The sequence below is a fragment of the Diadema antillarum genome, unplaced genomic scaffold (genome assembly GCF_040938485.1).
Source record: "Diadema antillarum isolate AM-2024a unplaced genomic scaffold, OU_Dant_1.0 scf00000099, whole genome shotgun sequence".
In the NCBI taxonomy this organism is placed as follows: domain Eukaryota; kingdom Metazoa; phylum Echinodermata; class Echinoidea; order Diadematoida; family Diadematidae; genus Diadema; species Diadema antillarum.
The window spans coordinates 1,905,389-1,926,060 of NW_027270988.1; the positions used below are offsets into that span (position 1 = coordinate 1,905,389).

The 20,672-nt window shown below is 39.0% G+C and overlaps 1 protein-coding gene across 1 annotated transcript in view; it reads left to right on the top strand.

Moving 5' to 3' along the window:
• The window catches only part of LOC139718776 (uncharacterized), a 44,820-nt gene that overhangs the window by 14,799 nt on the left and 9,349 nt on the right, over positions 1 to 20,672 (top strand). The window contains exons 2-5 of the mRNA XM_071630241.1: positions 7,115 to 7,283; positions 9,890 to 10,005; positions 15,222 to 15,438; positions 16,629 to 16,757. Coding sequence (XP_071486342.1) covers positions 7,115 to 7,283; positions 9,890 to 10,005; positions 15,222 to 15,438; positions 16,629 to 16,757 — 631 coding nt within the window. The remainder of the gene's footprint in view (positions 1 to 7,114; positions 7,284 to 9,889; positions 10,006 to 15,221; positions 15,439 to 16,628; positions 16,758 to 20,672) is intronic.

The following is a 20,672-nucleotide window of genomic DNA, read 5'->3' on the forward strand; positions in this document are numbered from 1 at the left end:
TTTGAAAAATAAATGTGGTCACTTTTGTGCCTAGATAATCCGCAAAGGTAACTGCATGCACACATATCACAATATATATGCAATGTTGTGTATACAGACTATAATTCATTTTTTTTTCCGACTAATGATTAGAGGTTTGGAGGGTGCGGTGACATATGCTCCAAGCTGAAAATATCCGTTGATGTGGGATGCGTTGCCTGGCAACACATCCGGCAAGCTGGTATGGCATCCTCTTTCTGACGTACTAGTATTAGGTCTTCGGCATGTCTGTGACATGTTGTAGGTCCATGATGGGAGTTAGCAGTGTGCATGGGTGCGCGTCTCCCCCCCCCCCCCCCCCCCCTCCTGTTTCTCTCTCTCTCTCTCCCCCTCTCTCTCTCTGTGTGTTACCCTGCCGGCTCGAGAGAGGGCAGGAGATGAGGAGAGTAGGATAAAGAGAAGGGCAAAGGAAAAAGGAGACAGAGAGAGAGGGGGAGAGAGAGAGAGAGAAAGGGAGAGACGGAGGATCGTGGGGAAGGGAAGAGCGAGTGAACTGAAAATAGAAAAAAAAAACAACAACGCGAGTGGTATATTGAATTTCAACAAAGCAAGACATGAGAGCGTAATGGAATGTCATACAAATTGACCTCAGAAAAAGCTCGGCTTGTTCAAATTCATGAGATTCTTCCGTCGAGATGTTTTCATTGCAACTGATTGACAAATTGCCCTGCATCTACGTAGATAAGTACTGAATTGATCAGTGTTTTAGTAGTAGCCATGATTAAAAAAAAAAAAATCATGGGCGTACATACTCGAGCGGGATTCGAACCCACGACCTCCTGATCACCGGACAGGCGTCATCTCCACTAGACCACCGAGCTTTCGCCCGACAGCAAATGTTGATTCTAATCCTTATAGCATGCAGCGGGTACTCCGTAATTATTCAAATTCATGAAATTCTTCCGTCGAGATGTTTTCATTGCAACTGACTAACAAATTGCCCTACATCGACGTAAATATGCACTGAATTGATCAGTGTTTTAGTAGTAGCCATGATAAAAGAAATAATTGGCGTACATACTCGAGCAGGATTCGAACCTACGACCTCCTAATCTCATTGACCATGGTTACTACTAAAACACTGATCAATTCAGTGCTTATTTACGTCGATGTACACTGTAAGGCAATTTGTCAATCAGTTGCAAAGCTCGGCTTTGTTTGTGTTACATATGCATACAAAGTGGATATCACTTGTAAACTATCGTTTCTACCTGAATCAAGGTATCAATACACATAATACATGCAATAAATCTTATACACATAACCACAGCGTACGATTCCCAGTCATTTCATACTTATCAACAACAGCAATTGTTCGGATGTAAGAAGAAAGAAAAGAAAAGAAAAAAAATCCTCGCAATTTCTCCCTCAAACCAGATTGATAGAATAATATGTTATACATACAAATAGGCCTACGGGTAATGCTAACTTCCAATAAGTACTAAGGTAATACAGTGTGCATGCGTTTATGCTTGGTCTACCTAAATACTGTTCGGTAATTAGTCGTAATACAATAATGTTAGTAATGCAGGGAGCATGGAAATTGTTATATTGCCTGCAGTGACGTCACGTCAGGTATTTTTTTCCAGGATTTGACCACCTGCAGACGGGGATAGAATGAAGTGATGTGTATTAATTTTATGTAGAACATGCAATATAGCAAAACATATACTATGTCTATCTTTGTGAAATAACGTTTGCCAGTTACTAGTTCAGCTGTACTTGGAGCTATATTTTCCATTAGACACAATATTTTGGGGAAAACATAATCACCGAGTGTGTGTCAAGTGTTATTACGCGTCTAAAACAGGCGATATCTATTAAATGTCACGGAATTGAACAAGATTAAACATGAAATAAAAATAAAACGCCCCCTCTTTTCCATCGGCCCCGTACTGGTTTAAATATATATATATATATATATATATATATATACAACAAATAAATGAATAAAAAAAAAAATCAGCCAGTGTGAGGTAGCCTTTACTTTTATGTGAATGAAAATTAAAAAGAAGCTGCATAGACGGATAGATAGACAGGCAGACAGACGATAGCATGATAGATAGATAGATAGATAGATAGATAGGCATAATTATGCACATGGTATTCGCACACGCACGGCAATAAAGATGTGCACATTGAATCAATGCCCTGGGGAAATGCAGTGCCCTCTCTTGGCCAGTTCGCAGCTTGTGTCGCACTTTATATAGATATACATTTGTAGTGTATATCCCGCATGTTGGAGTGTGAAGGAAGGGAGGGAGATAGCGACAAAACGCAATAGCATCGCATAAACCTACTTGCCCAGTGGAGCATTGGACAAACCGGAGCTAAGTCGTCCATCATTCTGTAACTTTGAACAATTAATCGGCCTCCTAGGCAGAAAGTCGTGTATTGGTCTGATTCGGGGGCGCCACCGTTGCATAATTCATAGTATCATCATTCGTCTCAAATTAAGAGATGATCTGTCAGTCCGACCAGTGCGTGAGTTCATCATGTTTCTTCGCCGCGCGTGCGTGCGGAGACAGCGGGGCGAACGCTGTGCAGACAACGAAGAAGAAGTAAACGTGAAATGCAATCACACTTTGGCGCGAAATGTGCGTGAAAATACGGCTATAAAGAGAGGTCGTCAAAATTGATTATTATCATTCAGAAGGGCGGCAACGTGCTCGGAATAGACCATACGAAGACTAATATCGTTTGACTTTCTAATTTTCCAAGTCCTCACATTATTCTCAGATATGTCACGAATGTTTGATAAGTTAAACCGATCATCTATCCGCACAGCACTGTCTATTCGGAGACGTACGCAGAATATAACCTGGTAATTTATCGCACGTTACCCAAAAGGTCATTAGTTTCGGCATAGGAATCCTCTTTTTGTCCTTAATACTTATAGTGATCAATTTTCATAAAAAACAGTGCATTTCTTTTTTTTTTCAGAAGGGTTTGCTATGACTCGAAGGTCTAGACTAGGAAATAAAATTTAGTTGACCACTATGCAAACAATGTGCAGGAGTTGACATTTACTTTTGTTTCAACGTTATGTTTTCTTGAATATTTCATTAACCTTTCAATTTCTCATTCAGCTTCAGGTGTTTGTATGCAGTGCAGTTTGCTGCATTAAACGGGGCAGATTATGTAGTGCTTACATCTCTAATAAGAAAACATTAGTAGAGATTACATACGGTGATTTCGATGCTGTCCGAGTACTTTGCTAAACAATATTAGCTGAAGCAAATGCCAAACTATGCTGAATAATTCAGATAATATGATTTGAGCTGCACATCTCTGCGGCTATGCTTGTTGAGACAAATATTTATTTTGCTATTTTACTCTTCCTTCTTTAAGCTACCCGGTAATTATATACATTTTTCGCTCCTCTATTTGAATTGAATTGAATTGAATTGATGAGGTTTATTTTTTTGAAATTGGCAGCCCAGAGGTTGAAGTACATTCAGTTTAGAAAGTAAAGAAAAAAAAAAATCACAGTGCTTCACAAATAATAAGGTGCTTGCAATAAACATATTCAGATAATTTGTCTCAAACTATACATAGAATCACACATATATCAATCTGAATCAACAAAAAAAAAAACCATACTACAACAACAGAAATAACACTCAATATTAACATTTCATTTTCACAGCACTGGATTATAAATATTAAAAAAAAAACTCTTCATCTGAAGAAAAAAAAAATGTATGCAGCGTGGAAAAGGAGGAGACGTTAGTGCACAACAAATGTAAAACTTTGTTCAGTTAAAATTACCAACATTTTGGAAAAAGTCAATGAAATTATTCAAAACCCATCATAATAATACATTTCATCAAATATGTTCATTTTACTGTGTTAAAGTTTCAGATGAAAAAGAAAAATAGTATACATTGCAATATACAGAATAAATAAATCATCAATCTCTTATCTGATCGTATCAAAATCTATATTACTTCAACATACAACAAATACACTATATTACAACCACCCTTCATTCTTTCAGCATATTACAAAAAAACACTTTTGGCAAAATTTTTAGACAAATGAATGTACAATAGATTCAAAATTGCACTTACATAATTCTGTATATGTTTATACCAAGATGTCATTGTACCTCATAAGTCATACAGAGTAAAAGAAATGTTACCTTAAAATGCAATCTGATAAAAATGTAGAAGGGAGAAGCAAAGCCTAAAAGGTTTCTAGACGAACAAAAATGACTAAGTCTTTTCATAAATCAGATACTGGTAGTTGTGGTTAAAGAGAGAATGGAATTTGAAAAAAAAAAGAATAACATAGGGAGTACAACATACATGTGTGGAAGAAGATTGGGAACAACCGGTCTTGCAACTTTTATATACAAATATACAAATATAAAACACTCATGACAAAGTAAATAAATTTGAAAATTATTGTTCATTAAGAAGGTGAACTACAGACGGAATAGTGGATCTACGATCTGGCGTTCAGTTCTACATAAAGGAATGTTCAGGGCATGAGAATAGTAAAGTTGACGTGTGGAGATCTGATTCCGTGAAGGTGGCAAGAAGTCTCTATGGCGGGGGGAATGGAGAAGACCACCTCTGAATGAATGGAGGAGCTGCTCATACAGGGACGTTAAGCGTGGGATTTGTAATTCATTGAGAGCATTTTCATATGAGGTGTTTACTCACTGCCTGGGATGATGAGACAGACACATTTCTGTACTCTTTTCAAGGCATTAGTCTATCCTTTGGTTATGCGAGGTGCCCAGAGAGGTGAAGCGTACTCAAAAAGAAGGCGAATGTAAGAGATGTATATAGTTACCAGACGGCATAGAATGAAGAGTCTCCTCCCCGCCTTCGATATCATGTCAGCGACTTGCGTGTCCCACTTCAGGTTTGACTGGACGGAAACAGCGAGAATCTTCTGGCGCGCAGTTTCCTCCAGAGGCACACCATCGATATCCAAGATGGATCTCGCGTCTGCTGAAATTGAAGGTCATTGCATGACTTTTTGTCACTTTAATTTTGACTTCGTTTCGTAGACACCAACCAGCAAGATTATCAAGATTTCTCTGTACAAGGGAAACTGCTGTGGACGGACGAATTCTAAGGATGCTCAAATCAGCAACGTATTTCCAGCGATTATTTGTGTTACACGCAGCGTCATTGACGAGCGTTATGAACAGAAGGGATCCCATCTTGGTTCCTTGCGGCACGCCACTGGGCAAGGTTTTCATAGCCGAGATAGCAGAGCCAATTCTTACCGCCTGGGTACGATCATTCAGGAAACTACAAATAATCGGGAGAAGAGCTTCATCAACACCATACTCAACGAGTTTGCGAATTACGATGTTGTGGCTCACTCGGTCGAATGCCTTTGAAAAATTGATTGTGCAAAGTGTCGCGCAATGATTCACTTTCTTCAGGTCCTTCAAAATTGAACCGAGTAAGCTCACAAGGAAGTGTGTTGTTGGGCTACCGCGAATATTCACAAACTGACGATTGTCTAGGTGAGGTGCCAGATCTCTCATCAAGTGATGCACGACAACGGTTTCAAACACACGGGAAAACACGGGTGTAATCGATATTGGTCTCAAATCGGTGCAGCCAGAAACCGGCAACTTCTTCGGTATTGGTGTCACGACATACGATTCCCAACACAGAGGAAACACCCCAGAAGTGAAGACAGCATTGAAAATGTCGGTAAGTGGTGCCGAAATCTTGAAAGCGAATTCACAAAATGAGCCCCATGGGAATGTCGTTTGGATGGACAGCTTTGGTTGGAGCGAGTCGTTTCAGTTCCTTGAAGACTTCGAGCCGAGGGTTAAGCGGAAGTGGTTGTCTTGCAGGGAGAAAGGCTGGACATGAAGAAGTGTCAAGTTCAGGTAGATCTGTGCATATCCCTGCAAAGAAATTGTTAACAAATGAAGCTCGTCGGAAGTCGCTGTCACCAAACTCGTTCGAAAAGCTAATGGGTGGTTTCGTGTTCATACCAGTCATAGATCAAATTCTGCGGTTCCATTTTGATGGATTAGAGCTTTTCAAGGTAGTGATCTTTGAGTCATAGAAGACTACCTTCCGTTGCTTGATATCACGTGAAACACGATTTCGTAGAGAGCGAAATGTAACAGAGTCTCCTCTATTGCAGATATGCTGTCTTTTTCGGATGAGCGATTTTAGACCGTTAGTTACCCAGGGTTTTATCGGTTTTTGCACGTTTGCAGATCACGAGAAGAATGTTTTCTGTAAGCCTGTGAGAGCACGATATTGAGATATTGGGCCATGTCCTCCTGAGCATCCAGTTGTGATATCACATCAACGACTATCAAAAATCATCCAAAACTCATAAAAGCTATCCAGTTGCTTCCATGGTCATTCACAAATACTTCACTACATAAATGACAAACCAACAGTCGAAGTAACTCCCCTAAATCGCACAATTAACAGAGCTCGAAACGAGGGGCAACCCCTACGGCGCACGCACTCATTGTACATGTGTTTTCTTTGCCGTAGCCTTTGAAAGAAAATTGCTCAATTAGATAGCTGTGGCGGAATGTCTTTTCCTTCTCTTAACAAAAAAGTAAAAAAAAAAGCCAAACAAAGTGAGTTTTTCATGTTCATGACTGTTGCCATTCTTCAGAAGAATAACCATGTGCCACATACACACACATACTCACACATACACAGGCACACGCACACACAATGTCACTTTCAGAGGCCCTATTTAGTCTACCGGGTGAGGGGTACAGGTACTTTTCCTCCCAAGAAATATAGCTCGATTAAATGGATGAAAGCACCCCGCGAAAGCGCTCAAGTGATATACAAAAGTTAGAAAATGATGCAGTGTTAACTATCTAAAGGCATCAATTTTTGTTTCTGACTCATATATAACTCATTTATGGACAACGGATGTCAGGACAAGCGAGATTGTAGAACTATGTAACATTCTGTAACAACAAAAAAAAAACCAACACTTTTAAAACAATATTGCCAATTAAAGGGAAGCAATTTGCCTACTTAACTTACAAGCATGATAAGATCAGAAAAAGGCTTAAAAACGTTCTAACATCGTTTGTTCATTCCTTCCTTTTCAGCAATTTCTGAGACGCGGGTTTTTGCTGGGTCTATTTCTGGTTTCGACACTGATGTGTATTTGCTCATGGTCATTAATGGCTGCTTCCGACTTGCACAAGGCTACACCACACCTGGGCAGCTCGAAGCCGAGCCGCCTGCAACACGCACAGAATGGTGACTTAAGGTGGGGCCAGAACAACTCGTCCATCGGCAATGCGTTCTTTCGCTTCACCGAAGAACCGAGTAAGTTCATGATTATAATGATTCTCCCCCGCCGCCATGAACGTTTGCTCTTGGAACAATGCCCGCAATTGATGTCCTTTGTGCGAGAAAAAAAAGCCCGAAAAAAAAAACAACAAACCGTATTTGACAGAAGGGAGAAGAGAGAGAGAGAAAGAGAGAAGATAGATAGTTATATGGAAATTATTAGACGTGATGAGTTCATTCATTCATTCATTTATTTTTCATTTCCAACAGAAACATATAGATAATATAGAAAATGAATATAAGTACGTAGACTTCATTATTTACAAAACAAAGGATAAGTTTACAGAAAAATTGTAAGTATACGAAAATGTTGGAAATGGGGAGGAATGCTAAAAAGCTGGGCTTGTAGAGTGCATTCCCCCCACACGTAGTACAAGAAATTATATGAGCGATTGACTGATATACATTGAGTTTTGAAGTGTAACCCCACGGTATAACCCCATGGTAAAAACAAAGAGGGATAATTCTTACAAAGCACTTACGTAAGGAACACGATTATAACGAAACATAACGAAGTGCCTGTTACAACCAAGTGAGAATTCAATTTATGTATTTCTGTTGTTTATTTGTTCGGTTATAACGTAATTTCGATATAACAAAAGAAAACGGTCGGTCCCGAGGACCTTGTTATAACAGGAATCCACTGTACAACTGGATTAGAATTTTTGATAGACAAAGGATGGGTTTTAAAACTTCACCTCCCAAGTACTCGAGTATGACGGAGTGTTTTAGGCAGAAGGTATTGAGAGGAGGGAGTCGCTAATTGCTTTACTAAAGACGAATATTTAGCCATTGTAATTAGATGTTATATTAATCTTTTAAACGAATCATGGAAAAAAAAGAGTCCCAGTCAAAATAACCAAATGTGTCTTGCCCGATTCCTTTTCCCGAGTATGTGAAGATTTGTATGGCACTCGTTTAGATTTCCTCTATTTTCATTGCTTATACTGATTATTCTATTACTATTTTATTACTAGGAATTCACAAACTCTTAAAGCTTGACACACTTATCAAACATAATTATTTTATTGACCAAGCCATATTCGTCAGCTTACTTCATGCAAAAGAATTCTTTGAGTAGAATTTTTACATATAAAGGTACTTTATCAAAAGAAATCGGAGCAAAGTTTGTCAGTTTCTTGGTGTCAAAGTTTTGCTTATAACATAACTCCCCCATAAGAAAAACAAAAAAACAAAAACAGAGTTTAGCCATGTATACGCACATACTAACCGTCTTTTATTTGAAGAATCAGAGTATCATAGTACCAACATGATTTTGTCATAACGTGCAGAGTAAACATCCAGTGGGAAATCATATCACAAAAAGTATAGTGGAGAAGGAAAATTAAAAGTGACAGAAGTATGCCATTCAGAGACAAACAAATGGCTTAAAGATGTGCGCGAGGCAACTGCATCAACATCCTATGCTTAAGCGTTGCGAAAGTTCATTCCTAATAAAAGCGCAGGCATATAGAAAACTGCTCGTTGTTCTTGTTTTATAGTTTTTACCATAATGGTTTGTGCGCATCGTAAACGATACGCAGCAAAATCTCGACCTTTTTGCGGATGTCGAGATTTCGCAAAAGTTGTACAGCTAATCCATCATCGAATGAGATGGCGGAAACTGGAAATTCCCTCACTCCGTTAGCCTCGCTGACTCAGTCTAGGGTAAATTGTGGCTGAATTTTTGTTTTCATCCCGAGCACAAGAGCACAACTGACGTCACATAAATACTTTCAGTGTCCGTCGGACCTTACCTTGACAAGGCAATACACGGGAAATTAAAGCAATTCATTTTCCTCTCTTGCTATTTACAGATTTCGGCAACTTTTCATTCCTTCTTTATATAACGACGTCTGTTTCCAAAAGAAAATGACTTTGCTTTTGTTTTGAAATTCGTTGACAGTATTTCCCCAAATCCCCTTAGTCTGACTTATTCTATATTTGATACAGGTTTTAAGATATTTGTATCATCTCCTGCGAATTTTTGTGAGGCGTCACCTCATGATTAATTTTCGTTATCCACGGCAACATTCAAATGATTCTTATTCAATTTATATGTTCGTAGTCGCACGCCTGTCCAATACACTGTATCGACTGAATGGTAACGTTGCTACATTAGGACATGACACATAGTATAACTATTTGAGTTCTGTCCAACATTTTCATTAAAACCATTAAACATACATACATATGAATTAATTTCCAAATTACGATTGTTATTATTTTGATAGGTTGACTTTCAGTTACAAATGTCCTTCGCCAGATTTCATTTGAATTATTGTTATTTAATGAGACTCTTTCTTCATTTGTAGATTCATCCAACTTATATGTTTTATGTACATGTGTGGTTTTCTTTTTTATGGAGAGTTCAAACACGAATGATTTTGCATCGAGTTATTCCTGTATGTGTGGGTGGTTGGGTGGGTACGGGAATGGTGATTAACTTTGTTTTTTTTTTCAAATCGGTTCAATCTTTATCTAGTAATTTGTAATTTGCCATCCAATGCTTCACTACTTCAAAGCAGACAAATTTCACACCACGAGTGATGCAGTGCATGAGACAAGACCACCTACTGGTTACTATGGAGACGGATATAACATCAGGAAGCTGCCTCCAGAGCTCTTCAAATTGGCACCGCAAGTAAGATTTTTTTTTTATCATAGGGAAATGTACACGTCGTTGATTTGATGATTTCTTTGCCGTTGGTATTTTCCGAGATATGTTTCAATAATTAATGCATAGTGACATGTGAAACATAACAGAGTACTGGGTATATTCACTCGGATTAAGTAAAATATCCGTTTTGTGCGGTGAAAGATTCTCTCAGTTTCTCTCACCACAATTTTACCATAGCGGCCTTCAGATACAACTTTCATTTTATTACGAATTACTGAACACTTGCAGTATATATGAATCTGTATACAGAGTATTGCAATGCCGTCCGCTTCAGTCAGTATGCCTCTAGTCGAACAGTTACTGACCAGCGACCCGTTATGTTCTACGAGAGGCGTTTTGACCATTGATAACCATGCAAACATCATACCACCCCACTGATGCGAACGAAGAGATCCTCATCGTTATTAATATGAAATGGAAACAGTGCATTCTTGCGAAAAGTGCAAAAAATATATATAATGTATGGTAATGAAGCAATTATAATATACGATATGTGAGTTGTAAGGTGATGGCATGATATAATAAAACGATTTTATTAATCAAGATTAAACACACACACACAAACACACACACACACACACACACACACACACACACACACACACACACACACTCACACACACACAAGAAATAATAGCGTGCAAACAGCACCCGCGTTTTGAGGACCAACAACATTATCATTTTGCACATCGCACCTCCCTGTTGGAAAGAATACAGTGTCCCACAGTGTGAATACAGTATGAAACACAGTGTGAGCACAGTATGAAACACACAGTTGAATTCGAGCTTTTGTACTCTTAACAGTGTGAACACAATAATGAGTCATCAATTCACACTGTGAAACAAAGTATTATCATGTAAATACTATATGTCAAAACCACATCACAGTGTGAATCATCTTCACGCTGTTAAATCCGAGCGTTTTCACATAGTCGACCATGTGAACACACTATGAACACACTGTGAACACATTGCGTTCTTTCCATCAGTAGGGCTGGTCAATGAATCTCTAGAATAATCCAATTCAAATGACCCAGCCTTTTGACAAAGACTATGACACTCATCAAATAAACTTTGAATTCCTCATAGAATATATTCTCTTTCATATTTCATATAAGTGGTTTCTAATTATCTCGCAAAAAGTTAAAAATGAATCCCCATCTCAACCGGAACGATTCCATCCCTTTACAGATGCAAAGGAGAAACAGAGGGAAAGATATGCAGAGAGAGAGAGAGAGAGAGAGAGAGAGAGAGAGAGGGTGAGAGAGAGAAAGAAAGAAAGAAAGAAAGAAAGAGAAAGAGAATAAAGAGATGGGAGATATGGTTGTTTACGTATATTCGTTTACAGTTTATGTGCGTGTATGTTTGCATTCTGTATCGAAAAAAAAAATTAATGAGTTTTGTATGTTTGTATCATAAGGATGCTCTTTACCATTCTACAGGAGTTGCACAGTATGTATATGGACTTCACATTTCGCGTTTACATGTACCTTTCCAAGCTCTGGCACACTGCCGTATCGTCTACTGAGCCAAATTTAGAGACAATTCATTTTATGAAGAAGAAGAAGAAGAAGAAAGCCTGGTTTGATAGATTTACTCGGCTATAGTTGATGAGGGTTAATTTTCCCCAAAGTGCACCCCATTTAGAGGCTATGCGGGTTTTTCGTCATTTCTAATGGCACCGGAACCGCTTCGGTAGTGCTTTACAAAGGTGTAATTTTGAATGCAAAGTAGGGATGTTTTCCTGAAAAGGGGCCCAGTGAATTTTAGTAAACTCGTCATCTACCTCGATGTTACGGTATCAGTAACCAAAAACTGTGAATTGTCTGTAAACAAATTGGAACCCATTAGACATTATGGTAGAGGTCAGGCACAAAATAGAACCTGAAATTTGAGGAAGGTCCAGAGTTTCATACTGTATGTCATTACGAAGAGTAAAAATGTATTCAGTACTATACTTCCTTGTCACGAAGCAATAACTATCGGAAAAAAAAATCCCCATTAAGAAGTGAAATTACATAATGTCACAAATTACCTATGACCTAATCGCAGTATACCACACTGACAAGTTAAAGCTGAGTGTCACGGAATTGCCACAAAAATGAATATTTAACTGTACAAATATTCACTGAAAACATTACGTAACCTCAGAAATCAGTGGATGACTGTTTCCTTCTGTATTTCTTTTAAACTTCTACCACTCCACTAGCCTCATCTTACTCTTTTCGTTGAAATCATTTTGAACATCTTGTCTAATACGGAGTTCAAATGAACAAACTACCTAAGCATGATGCCAATATAAAGCATACTTCGTGTCTAGGACATCATTTCTTTGTCTTTTTTGGTATGCCTGCGTCGCGAATACTCTCCTAACATATGGGACCCATAGCCTACAACTCATTATGACGATGGGTCTACAACATATGACGAAACGGTATGGAGGAAACGTTAGCAGAGAATATACAATGCCTGCTGGGACGAGGATAATGTCAAATGAGTGACCTTGAACGATAACGGACTCCGTATCCCTGGTCGGAAAGTGCGGCCTGACACGTACTCGGCCAGCCCCCTTGCCAATAGCGATGACTTCGGCGATTAGCGCCATCAAAAATGCACGTGTCTCCGCCAGATAGGTGTTTAAAGGCACCTTGGAGTTAGTTGGGTGGGAGGTACACGTCAGTATATCACATCGACGAGATGAAACTGGCGAGATGCTTTTAGGCAAATTAGCTGATGATGGACGCATATGCTACCGCACGAGATTTAAATGATGTTACAACGCTTTTATACTCAGCACTCTTAAATACTAAGTTCGTCCATTTTCTCCCCTTTTAAGATTCACGAATGTTGTCTAATGTGCATTTCATGCGTAATGCGTTTACAGTCATCTATCAAACAAGAGTGCAACACACACACACAAACACACACACGTGTACACACGACCAAAAACAAAACAAAACAGAAAAACAAAAAAACAAAAACAAACATCTCCAAGTGACTAACATATCCGGTTCTTCATTTTCCTTTTCCTTCTCCTCCGCTCCTCACTCTTCCTCGTTCTTCCCTGCTGGAGAAGAACACAGTGTTCCACAGTGTGAAACTCAATGTGAAACACAGTGTGAACAGAATAAGAATTCTCCTCACATTGTTAAATTCGAGCGTGTTAACACCGTGAACACATTGTGAATCATCAATTCACATTGTGAAATAGAACATTACAATGCGAACACTCTGAAAAGCCACATCACAGTGTGCAGTCATCTTCACACTGTTATGTTCCATCATTTTCACATTAGCCGACCATGTAAGCGCACTGTGAACACACCGTGGGACATTGGGTTCGTTCAAGCAGGGTTGATCTGATGATTACACAAACAAAACCGTATACTTTTACAATCATCATTTACACTATTCATTATTTGATGTCAGTTGCGATCGGGGATGATGAAATGTCGTAATATCGTGCTGTGCTTTTCGACAGTTGAAAAACTATAGAGATATTCTATGAAAGCGGGATATTTCTTTCGCATCTGAACTCATCCCACATTCTTTGGCATATTATTCCCTTACATACACAAACACACACGCGCACACAACTGTATACACCCCTTGTTGCTTTCACATCGTTGAGTTTATATTAGAAGCTCAAGCGTCCCAATGGACGGGTCGAAGAGGACAGAATTACACATTTCCCCTTCCTTGCTGTGAGGAAAGGGCGTGACAGTTTCCAAGGGGTGAGAGATGTTGGCCAAGGGAGATAGAGGACAACAATGAGATGACAAGATAAGAGAGAGGAAGAGAAAGAGAGGGATGGTGAGACACATAAAGAAAGAAGGAAAGCGAGAAAGTTTGATCGGGTAAAAAACGTAGATGGGGAAAAAGAAGAGGACAAAGAGGAGCAGAGGAGGGGAGGGGTAAGATATCTCGTCGAATCATGATATTGTAAGACATGCTGCATATACACGCAACATACAGGATTTCTGGTTAAATAACCCGATTAACAAATAACAAGCTTGTTAATACGAATAATAATTGTAACTGATAAAATAGGAAAATAGGTACAGCAGTATACAGCTAGAAAGAAATGATTGTATATTGATATACAAGCTGGAGTGACACACACTGTAAGACAATTAGATGAGTAAAACGAATGTCAGAATATTTCCGCATGGATGTATAATAACCCCCTTCCAAAAAAAAAAGGGGGGGGGGGGTGTCAAAGGTCAAACCGTTGACGTCGTTGGCAGGATGTTAGTCTTAAGCACTCCCTCTACGGCAGAGTAACGTCACTAGCCTTCAATTTTAGATTATTGACTATGAAGAATAAGTACAAAGTAAATTAACTACATCAATTATGAAAGTAATGACGCTGAATAGAGAAAAAAATCTAGACAAATACCTATGACACCACCTGATAGATGAATGAAGAATTCGTTTAAAAAAAGTGCAAAAGCTTCCTGACCTTGGCTGTGCTACCATGAGAGTTTGAAAACCAAACCAATCTTTTTATCGTGGTCCAGAAAAGTGACTGATAGATTAAAAAACTGCAAATCAGTACCGAAAGCAAGAATCTTCGAAGAAATTCGATATTGCAATCAGAAGAGAAAGGGGAAGAGAAGGGGGAAGAAGAGACGTGGGAACAAAAGGAAAAGAGAAATACATCTGCGGGAAATAACACAGTGTCCCACAGTGTGGTCACAGTTTTTCCACATAGTCAGCTATGTGAAAACGCTTGAATTTACTAGTGTGAAGATAATTTCACACTGGGTGTAGTTTTTCACCAGAGTGTCACTAGTAATATGTTGTTTCACACGGTGAATGTTGATTCACAATGCGTTCACAATTTCAAAACGTTCGAATCTAACAATGTGAAGAGATGTGTCACTGTGTTCACAATTTGTTCAAAATGTGTTCACACTGTGTTTCACGGTATTTCACATTGTGTTTCACACTGTGTATTTTACGCTTATATCAGAATATCTACCGATTGAGATAGTAACATAGATGCTTCTTCATGAAATCGAGAGAGAGAGAGAGAGAGAGAGAGAGAGAGAGAGAAAAATGGTCAGTATCCGACCACCGTGGGTATACCGGCAATGTAAACCGTAATAGTTATTCTTACGAATTATCAAACACACCATATATTTATAGACGTCGTTTCTTCTTCTTTTCTTCTTCAGGTATTTGACGAGATCCCCCAGACATTTCTACCCATGTACAAAAATCCATGTTTTATCTACCGGGGAGCCTACCCCCCAGGTCTTCGCTGCCTCCCGTACTTCTATCTCATCGGCATGCAGAAGTGCGGCTCTACAGACATGTGGGAGAAAATAAACGAACACGACGAGGTGCAGCGAACAGAGAAAGAGCCGCACTGGTGGGCTCGCTACAGAGTGAGTAAGTTGTCTTCTTCTTGCGCGTAGGCAAATCAAAGCGCGTAATTACCCGTACTTACTAATTTTTGTTGGAAATGTATTTCTTTTATCTATTCGTTTGTCTGTTATCGTTTTATGTTTGTTTGCTTTTTTATGGATAGGGTTCATTTACAGTGCATTGGAATGCATATGCTAAGAATTGGATTCACAGAGTTTTGAAGCGCAATTTTCACCAAGAATAACTTGCCGCCTAGTGGATCTGTGAACAGTTTACATGCTAACTGGACGTTGATGGAGTTGAGTCGTCTAAAGAGAATGGCTTAACTCGAGAAAGAAAATATTGCAATTCATCTGATATGTGTAACCCTGAGATGTCAGAGGTTGAAAGTCAAGTCATTTAACTCCTTTCTGAGTAGTGATCCCTCTTTGCATACAGTGAACCTATTGACATGATTGGCCCGAGTACGGCTCATCTGAATATTCATTATTATACATGTAAGGCCTTAAATTTTGAAGGGGGGGGGGGGACCTGGCTCTGCTAGTGTCGGACTACCTGCGTCCCGTTACACGAGCCAACCAACAGCCAGACGTACTTCAGGAAATTCTTCATCCACTACTCAACCCCACCAACTGTTTCAAACACTCCTATATTCCACGTTCTATCAAGGATTAGAACTCACTACCACCTGACATCCAGAGCACAGTCGGCAGTGACACTTTCAAACTACAAGCGACAAACTTTATCCGTAACCAAATTCAAGCTATACAAGGACTAACAGAGCAATACTGCGCACTCCTCCTTCATCTGCGTTTGGTTCCAGATGAGGCGTTAAGGAGTATTTTAGAAAAGAAGCGAAGAAGAAGAAGAAGTTTGGACTTTGAAAGCATTACCTATGTGTGTGTGTGGTTTTTTTTTTGTTTTTTGTTTGTTTTGTTTTTTGTTTTGTTTTTTTTTGTTTTTGTTTTTGTTTTTGTTTTTGTTTTTGTTTTTGTTTTGTTTTGTTTTTTTTTTTTTTTGGCGGGGGTAATGTATTGTAATGTAATGTATGGTAACCATTCACGACAATTTTGATTACATCAGTGTTGGCTATCATTATCAACAGTTTGTTATGAGCAAAATCATTTTAACAATTTTCTCGATCGATAACTCTCCGTCAATCACTCTTTCTTTCCATCTTCTTTCTCTTTCTCTTTCCACACTGACTTGTGAAGGAGATCTCCCACCGGATTACGGTAACTATACCACCCCTCTGTCCCTGGGCTGGTATCTAGACGCCATGTCGTACAAGATTGTACCCAGACTCGTGCAGACCCCAGAAACAGCGAGCTGGCTCGTCATTGGTCAGTATGGAATATCATTTCTATGTTGTGTAGATAAAAGCAAGTGCAGTACAAATAGTGTTAAAATGGTAACCGAAATTAAAAGGCCAGGCTATATCAAGAATACATGGATTATTCTTTCTAAGTGTTTACTAAAATACAAAGTGGCTTATCTTTAATTTGGTACCTTGCTTGCATCACAATTGTCACGGATCACAAGAGAGTCCTTTGTAGGTGAAGGGTACAAAACCTACTCTTTCCATTTTTTTATTTAAAGGTAGGAAAGCAACATTTCTGTAATTTTTGTATCGTCTCTTGTTCTTCACGCCAAATTTTAAGGAAATGCTATCACCTTTTCAAACATTTTTTTTTTCGAGTGTCTGTAATCTACAATCGCTGGCGCGGTAAGCACATCATTCAGCCCTTACTTTTTGTGCACTAACACGTGTCGATCTCCCCTGTCGATATAAAGCTGTCAATGACGCTGCATGTCTCGCACTGCTCTTCCAACCATTGCGAGATCATGCCATAGAACATCGATCTCATGCCGAATACTCGCCAGCATGTCATCCAGATCACGTGGTGGGGATGTGTATACCCTACTATTTAGGTATCTCCAGAGGAAAAAAAGTAACAGGGTGTCAAGTCAGAAGATCGTGGAGGCCATTCATCCTCCTGATGGAGGGCTGTTACGCCTGTGCGTTGGTTAAATAGCTCTACCAGCCTCTCACAGACAACTCGAAGACGGTGCGATGGAGCACCATCCTTTACCCACCAAAGGTGCCGGAACACTCCTCGATCCTGTCTTTAGAAATGTTCTTCCAGTTGGGCACAATGTCCTCATTGATCAAGTCTAAGTACATGCCACCATTCATATTACTGTTGAAGAAGAATGGTCCAATTATTTGGCCACTTCTGCTCAGGCCTACCCACACACTCCATTTTTGTCTGGTCATGTTTACGTTGTAATTGAACTGTGCCGAATTTCCTGCAGCCACGTACTCCACGACATTAGGGTGTTCACTTTCCCGTCCGTGCTAATTGATGCGGCTTCGTCGCCAACATCAAGGTCTCGCAGGAAATTGATATCGCTCCCAATCCCTCCAGGAGCTAGCCACCTCGAAGGTTGAGCCTCCTCTGGACATCCCTCCAGGAGCTAGCCACCTCGAAGGTTGAGCCTCCTCTGGACATCCCTCTCCTGCAGGTCAAGACGCTAATGCACTTTGTAAGGATACGTCTTAAGATCCAATTGTGCAATACGCTGGAGAGTTGTTGGCCATTTATCCCTAAACCATTACGGTATGCAGTTGTGGTCCTTGGATGGGCCTCCAATAATCCCCTGACAGCCTCAATGTTTTCTGGGTATCTCCTACTACTCCGCCTACCAGAATTACCCTTGTTTCTGTTAAGGCTTGTTCCTTATTAGTCCAAGAGCATTAGGTCAAAATAGGCCTTAACCTGGACATTTTTGGTAACAAGCTGATTTTTTCAGGATAGGTCCAGGAATATGTCTAGAATAACATACTAAAAGTCCTCATAAATCCTCCTTGAGCGTTTTCCGCAATCCAAGATGGCGTCCAAAATGGCCGCCTCTTCTGTTTTTCTCATAACTTTGCAAGTAGGTTTCCCCAAAACACACTTTAAATGTCTACACATATGTTTTGAAGTATGAGGAACTCATTAGAATACATCTTAAGAGATGTTGAAGTACGCAAGTACCAATAAGACCGCTTGAGTTCTTCCAAAAGTCCAAAATGGCGTCCAAAATGGCCGCCATTTCATGTTTTTCTCATATATTTGCAAGTAGGTTTCCCCAAAACACACTTTAAATGTCTAAACATATGTTTTGACGTATGAGGAACTCATTAGAATACATCTTAAGAGATGTTGAAGCATGCAAGTACCAATAAGATCGCTTGAGTTCTTCCAAAAATCCAAAATGGCGTCCAAAATGGCCGCCATTTCCTGTTTTTTTTTCATATAACTTTGCAAGTAGGTTTCCCCAAAACACACTTTAAATGTCTAAATATATGTTTTGAAGTATAAGAAACTCGATAGAATACATTCTAAGAGATGTTGAAGCACGCAAGTACCAATAAAACTGCTTAAGCTCTTCCAAAAATCCAAAATGGTGTCCAAAGTGGCCGTCATTAACAATTTTATCTCAAAATTATTTAAATATATATCATTTATTAATAACCCGTGATATTTCATCCTGAAAATATTCAACAAACATTTCAATTAAAAATGTGGTTGCTGTCCATACAGTATTCAAATCACTTTGAATGTTAAAGTCTTGAAGTGTGCTCTTAATCGCTTATGACATTACGAGGGAAACACTTTATCATCAGTTTGATGCTAAACAGACAGGGCGACATATTTTGCCATATGGTCCATTTTCGTCACCTTTCGTCACCTTTCGTCACCTTTGGATTTTGGGACGAGTTCAAGTGGTTCTATTGGTATAGATATGGTTGTTTCAAATTTGCGAATAAGAATTTATCTAGATTCCTTGACTCCCATAACATTTATAAAGACATTTTAGTGTGCGTAATTGGGTTACTTAGTTGAAGGGTTATGAGAAAACAACAACAGGGAAAGGGGCATTTCGGGCGCCATTTTGAATTTCAGGATGACCTCAAGTGGTTTTATTGGTAAATGCGTGTTTTTAAAAAATATCCAATAAGTATATGATTCATTTCATTGAGTCGCAAAACATATATTAAGACATTTAAAGTGCGTGTTGAAGTACGTTGGTGTAAAAACAGAAACGGCAGCAATTTCAGATGCCATTTTGGATTTCTGGAAGAGCTTAAGCAGTTTTATTCGTTTTTGTGTGTTTCAAAATCTTCCGATATGTATTGTATTGAGTTCCTTATGCTTCAAAACATATATGTTTAGACATTTAAAATGTGTTATAGGTAAACCTACTTGCAAAGTTATGAGAAAAGAGGAAATGGCGGCCATTTTGGACGCCATTTTGGATTTTTGGAAGAGCTCAAGCGGTCTTATTGGTACTTGCGTGCTTCAACATCTCTTAACATGTATTCTAATGAGTTCCTCATACTTCAAAACATATGTTTAGACATTTAAAATGTGTTATATGGAAACCTACTTGCAAAGTTATGAGAAAAACAGGAAATGGCGGCCATTTTGGATGCCATTTTGGATTTTTTGGAAGAGCTCAAGCGGTCGTATTGGTACTTGCGTGCTTCAACATCTCTTAAGATGTATTCTAATGAGTCCCTCATACTTCAAAACATATATTTAGACATTCAAAGTGTGTTTTTAGAAAACCTATTTACAAAGTTATGAGAAAAACATGATGTGGCGGCCATTTTGGACGCCATCTTGGATTGCGGAAGAGCTCAAGCGGATATATTGGTACTTGTGTGCTTCTACATCTCTTATAATGTATTCTATTGAGTTCCTTGTACTTCAAAACATATATTTAGACATCTAAAGTGTGTTTGTGGGAAACCTACTTGCAAAGTTATGAGAAAAACATGATGTGGCGGCCATTTTGGACGCCATCTTGGATTGCGGAAGAGCTCAAGCGGATATATTGGTACTTGTGTGCTTCTACATCTCTTATAATGTATTCTATTGAGTTCCTTGTACTTCAAAACATATATTTAGACATCTAAAGTGTGTTTGTGGGAAACCTACTTGCAAAGTTATGAGAAAAACATGAAATGGCGGCCATTTTGGACGCCATCTTGGATTGCGGAAAACGCTCAAGGAGGATTTATGAGGACTTTTAGTATGTTATTTTACACACATTCCTGGACCTTTCCTGAAAAAATCAGCTTGTTACCAAAAATGTCCAGGTTAAACCCTAATGCTCTTGGACTATATTGTAAGTATTTGATTACATTCGCACAGATAGTGTTGTCACCACAAAATAATATCCTTTGCTCAACTGTAAGTTGCACC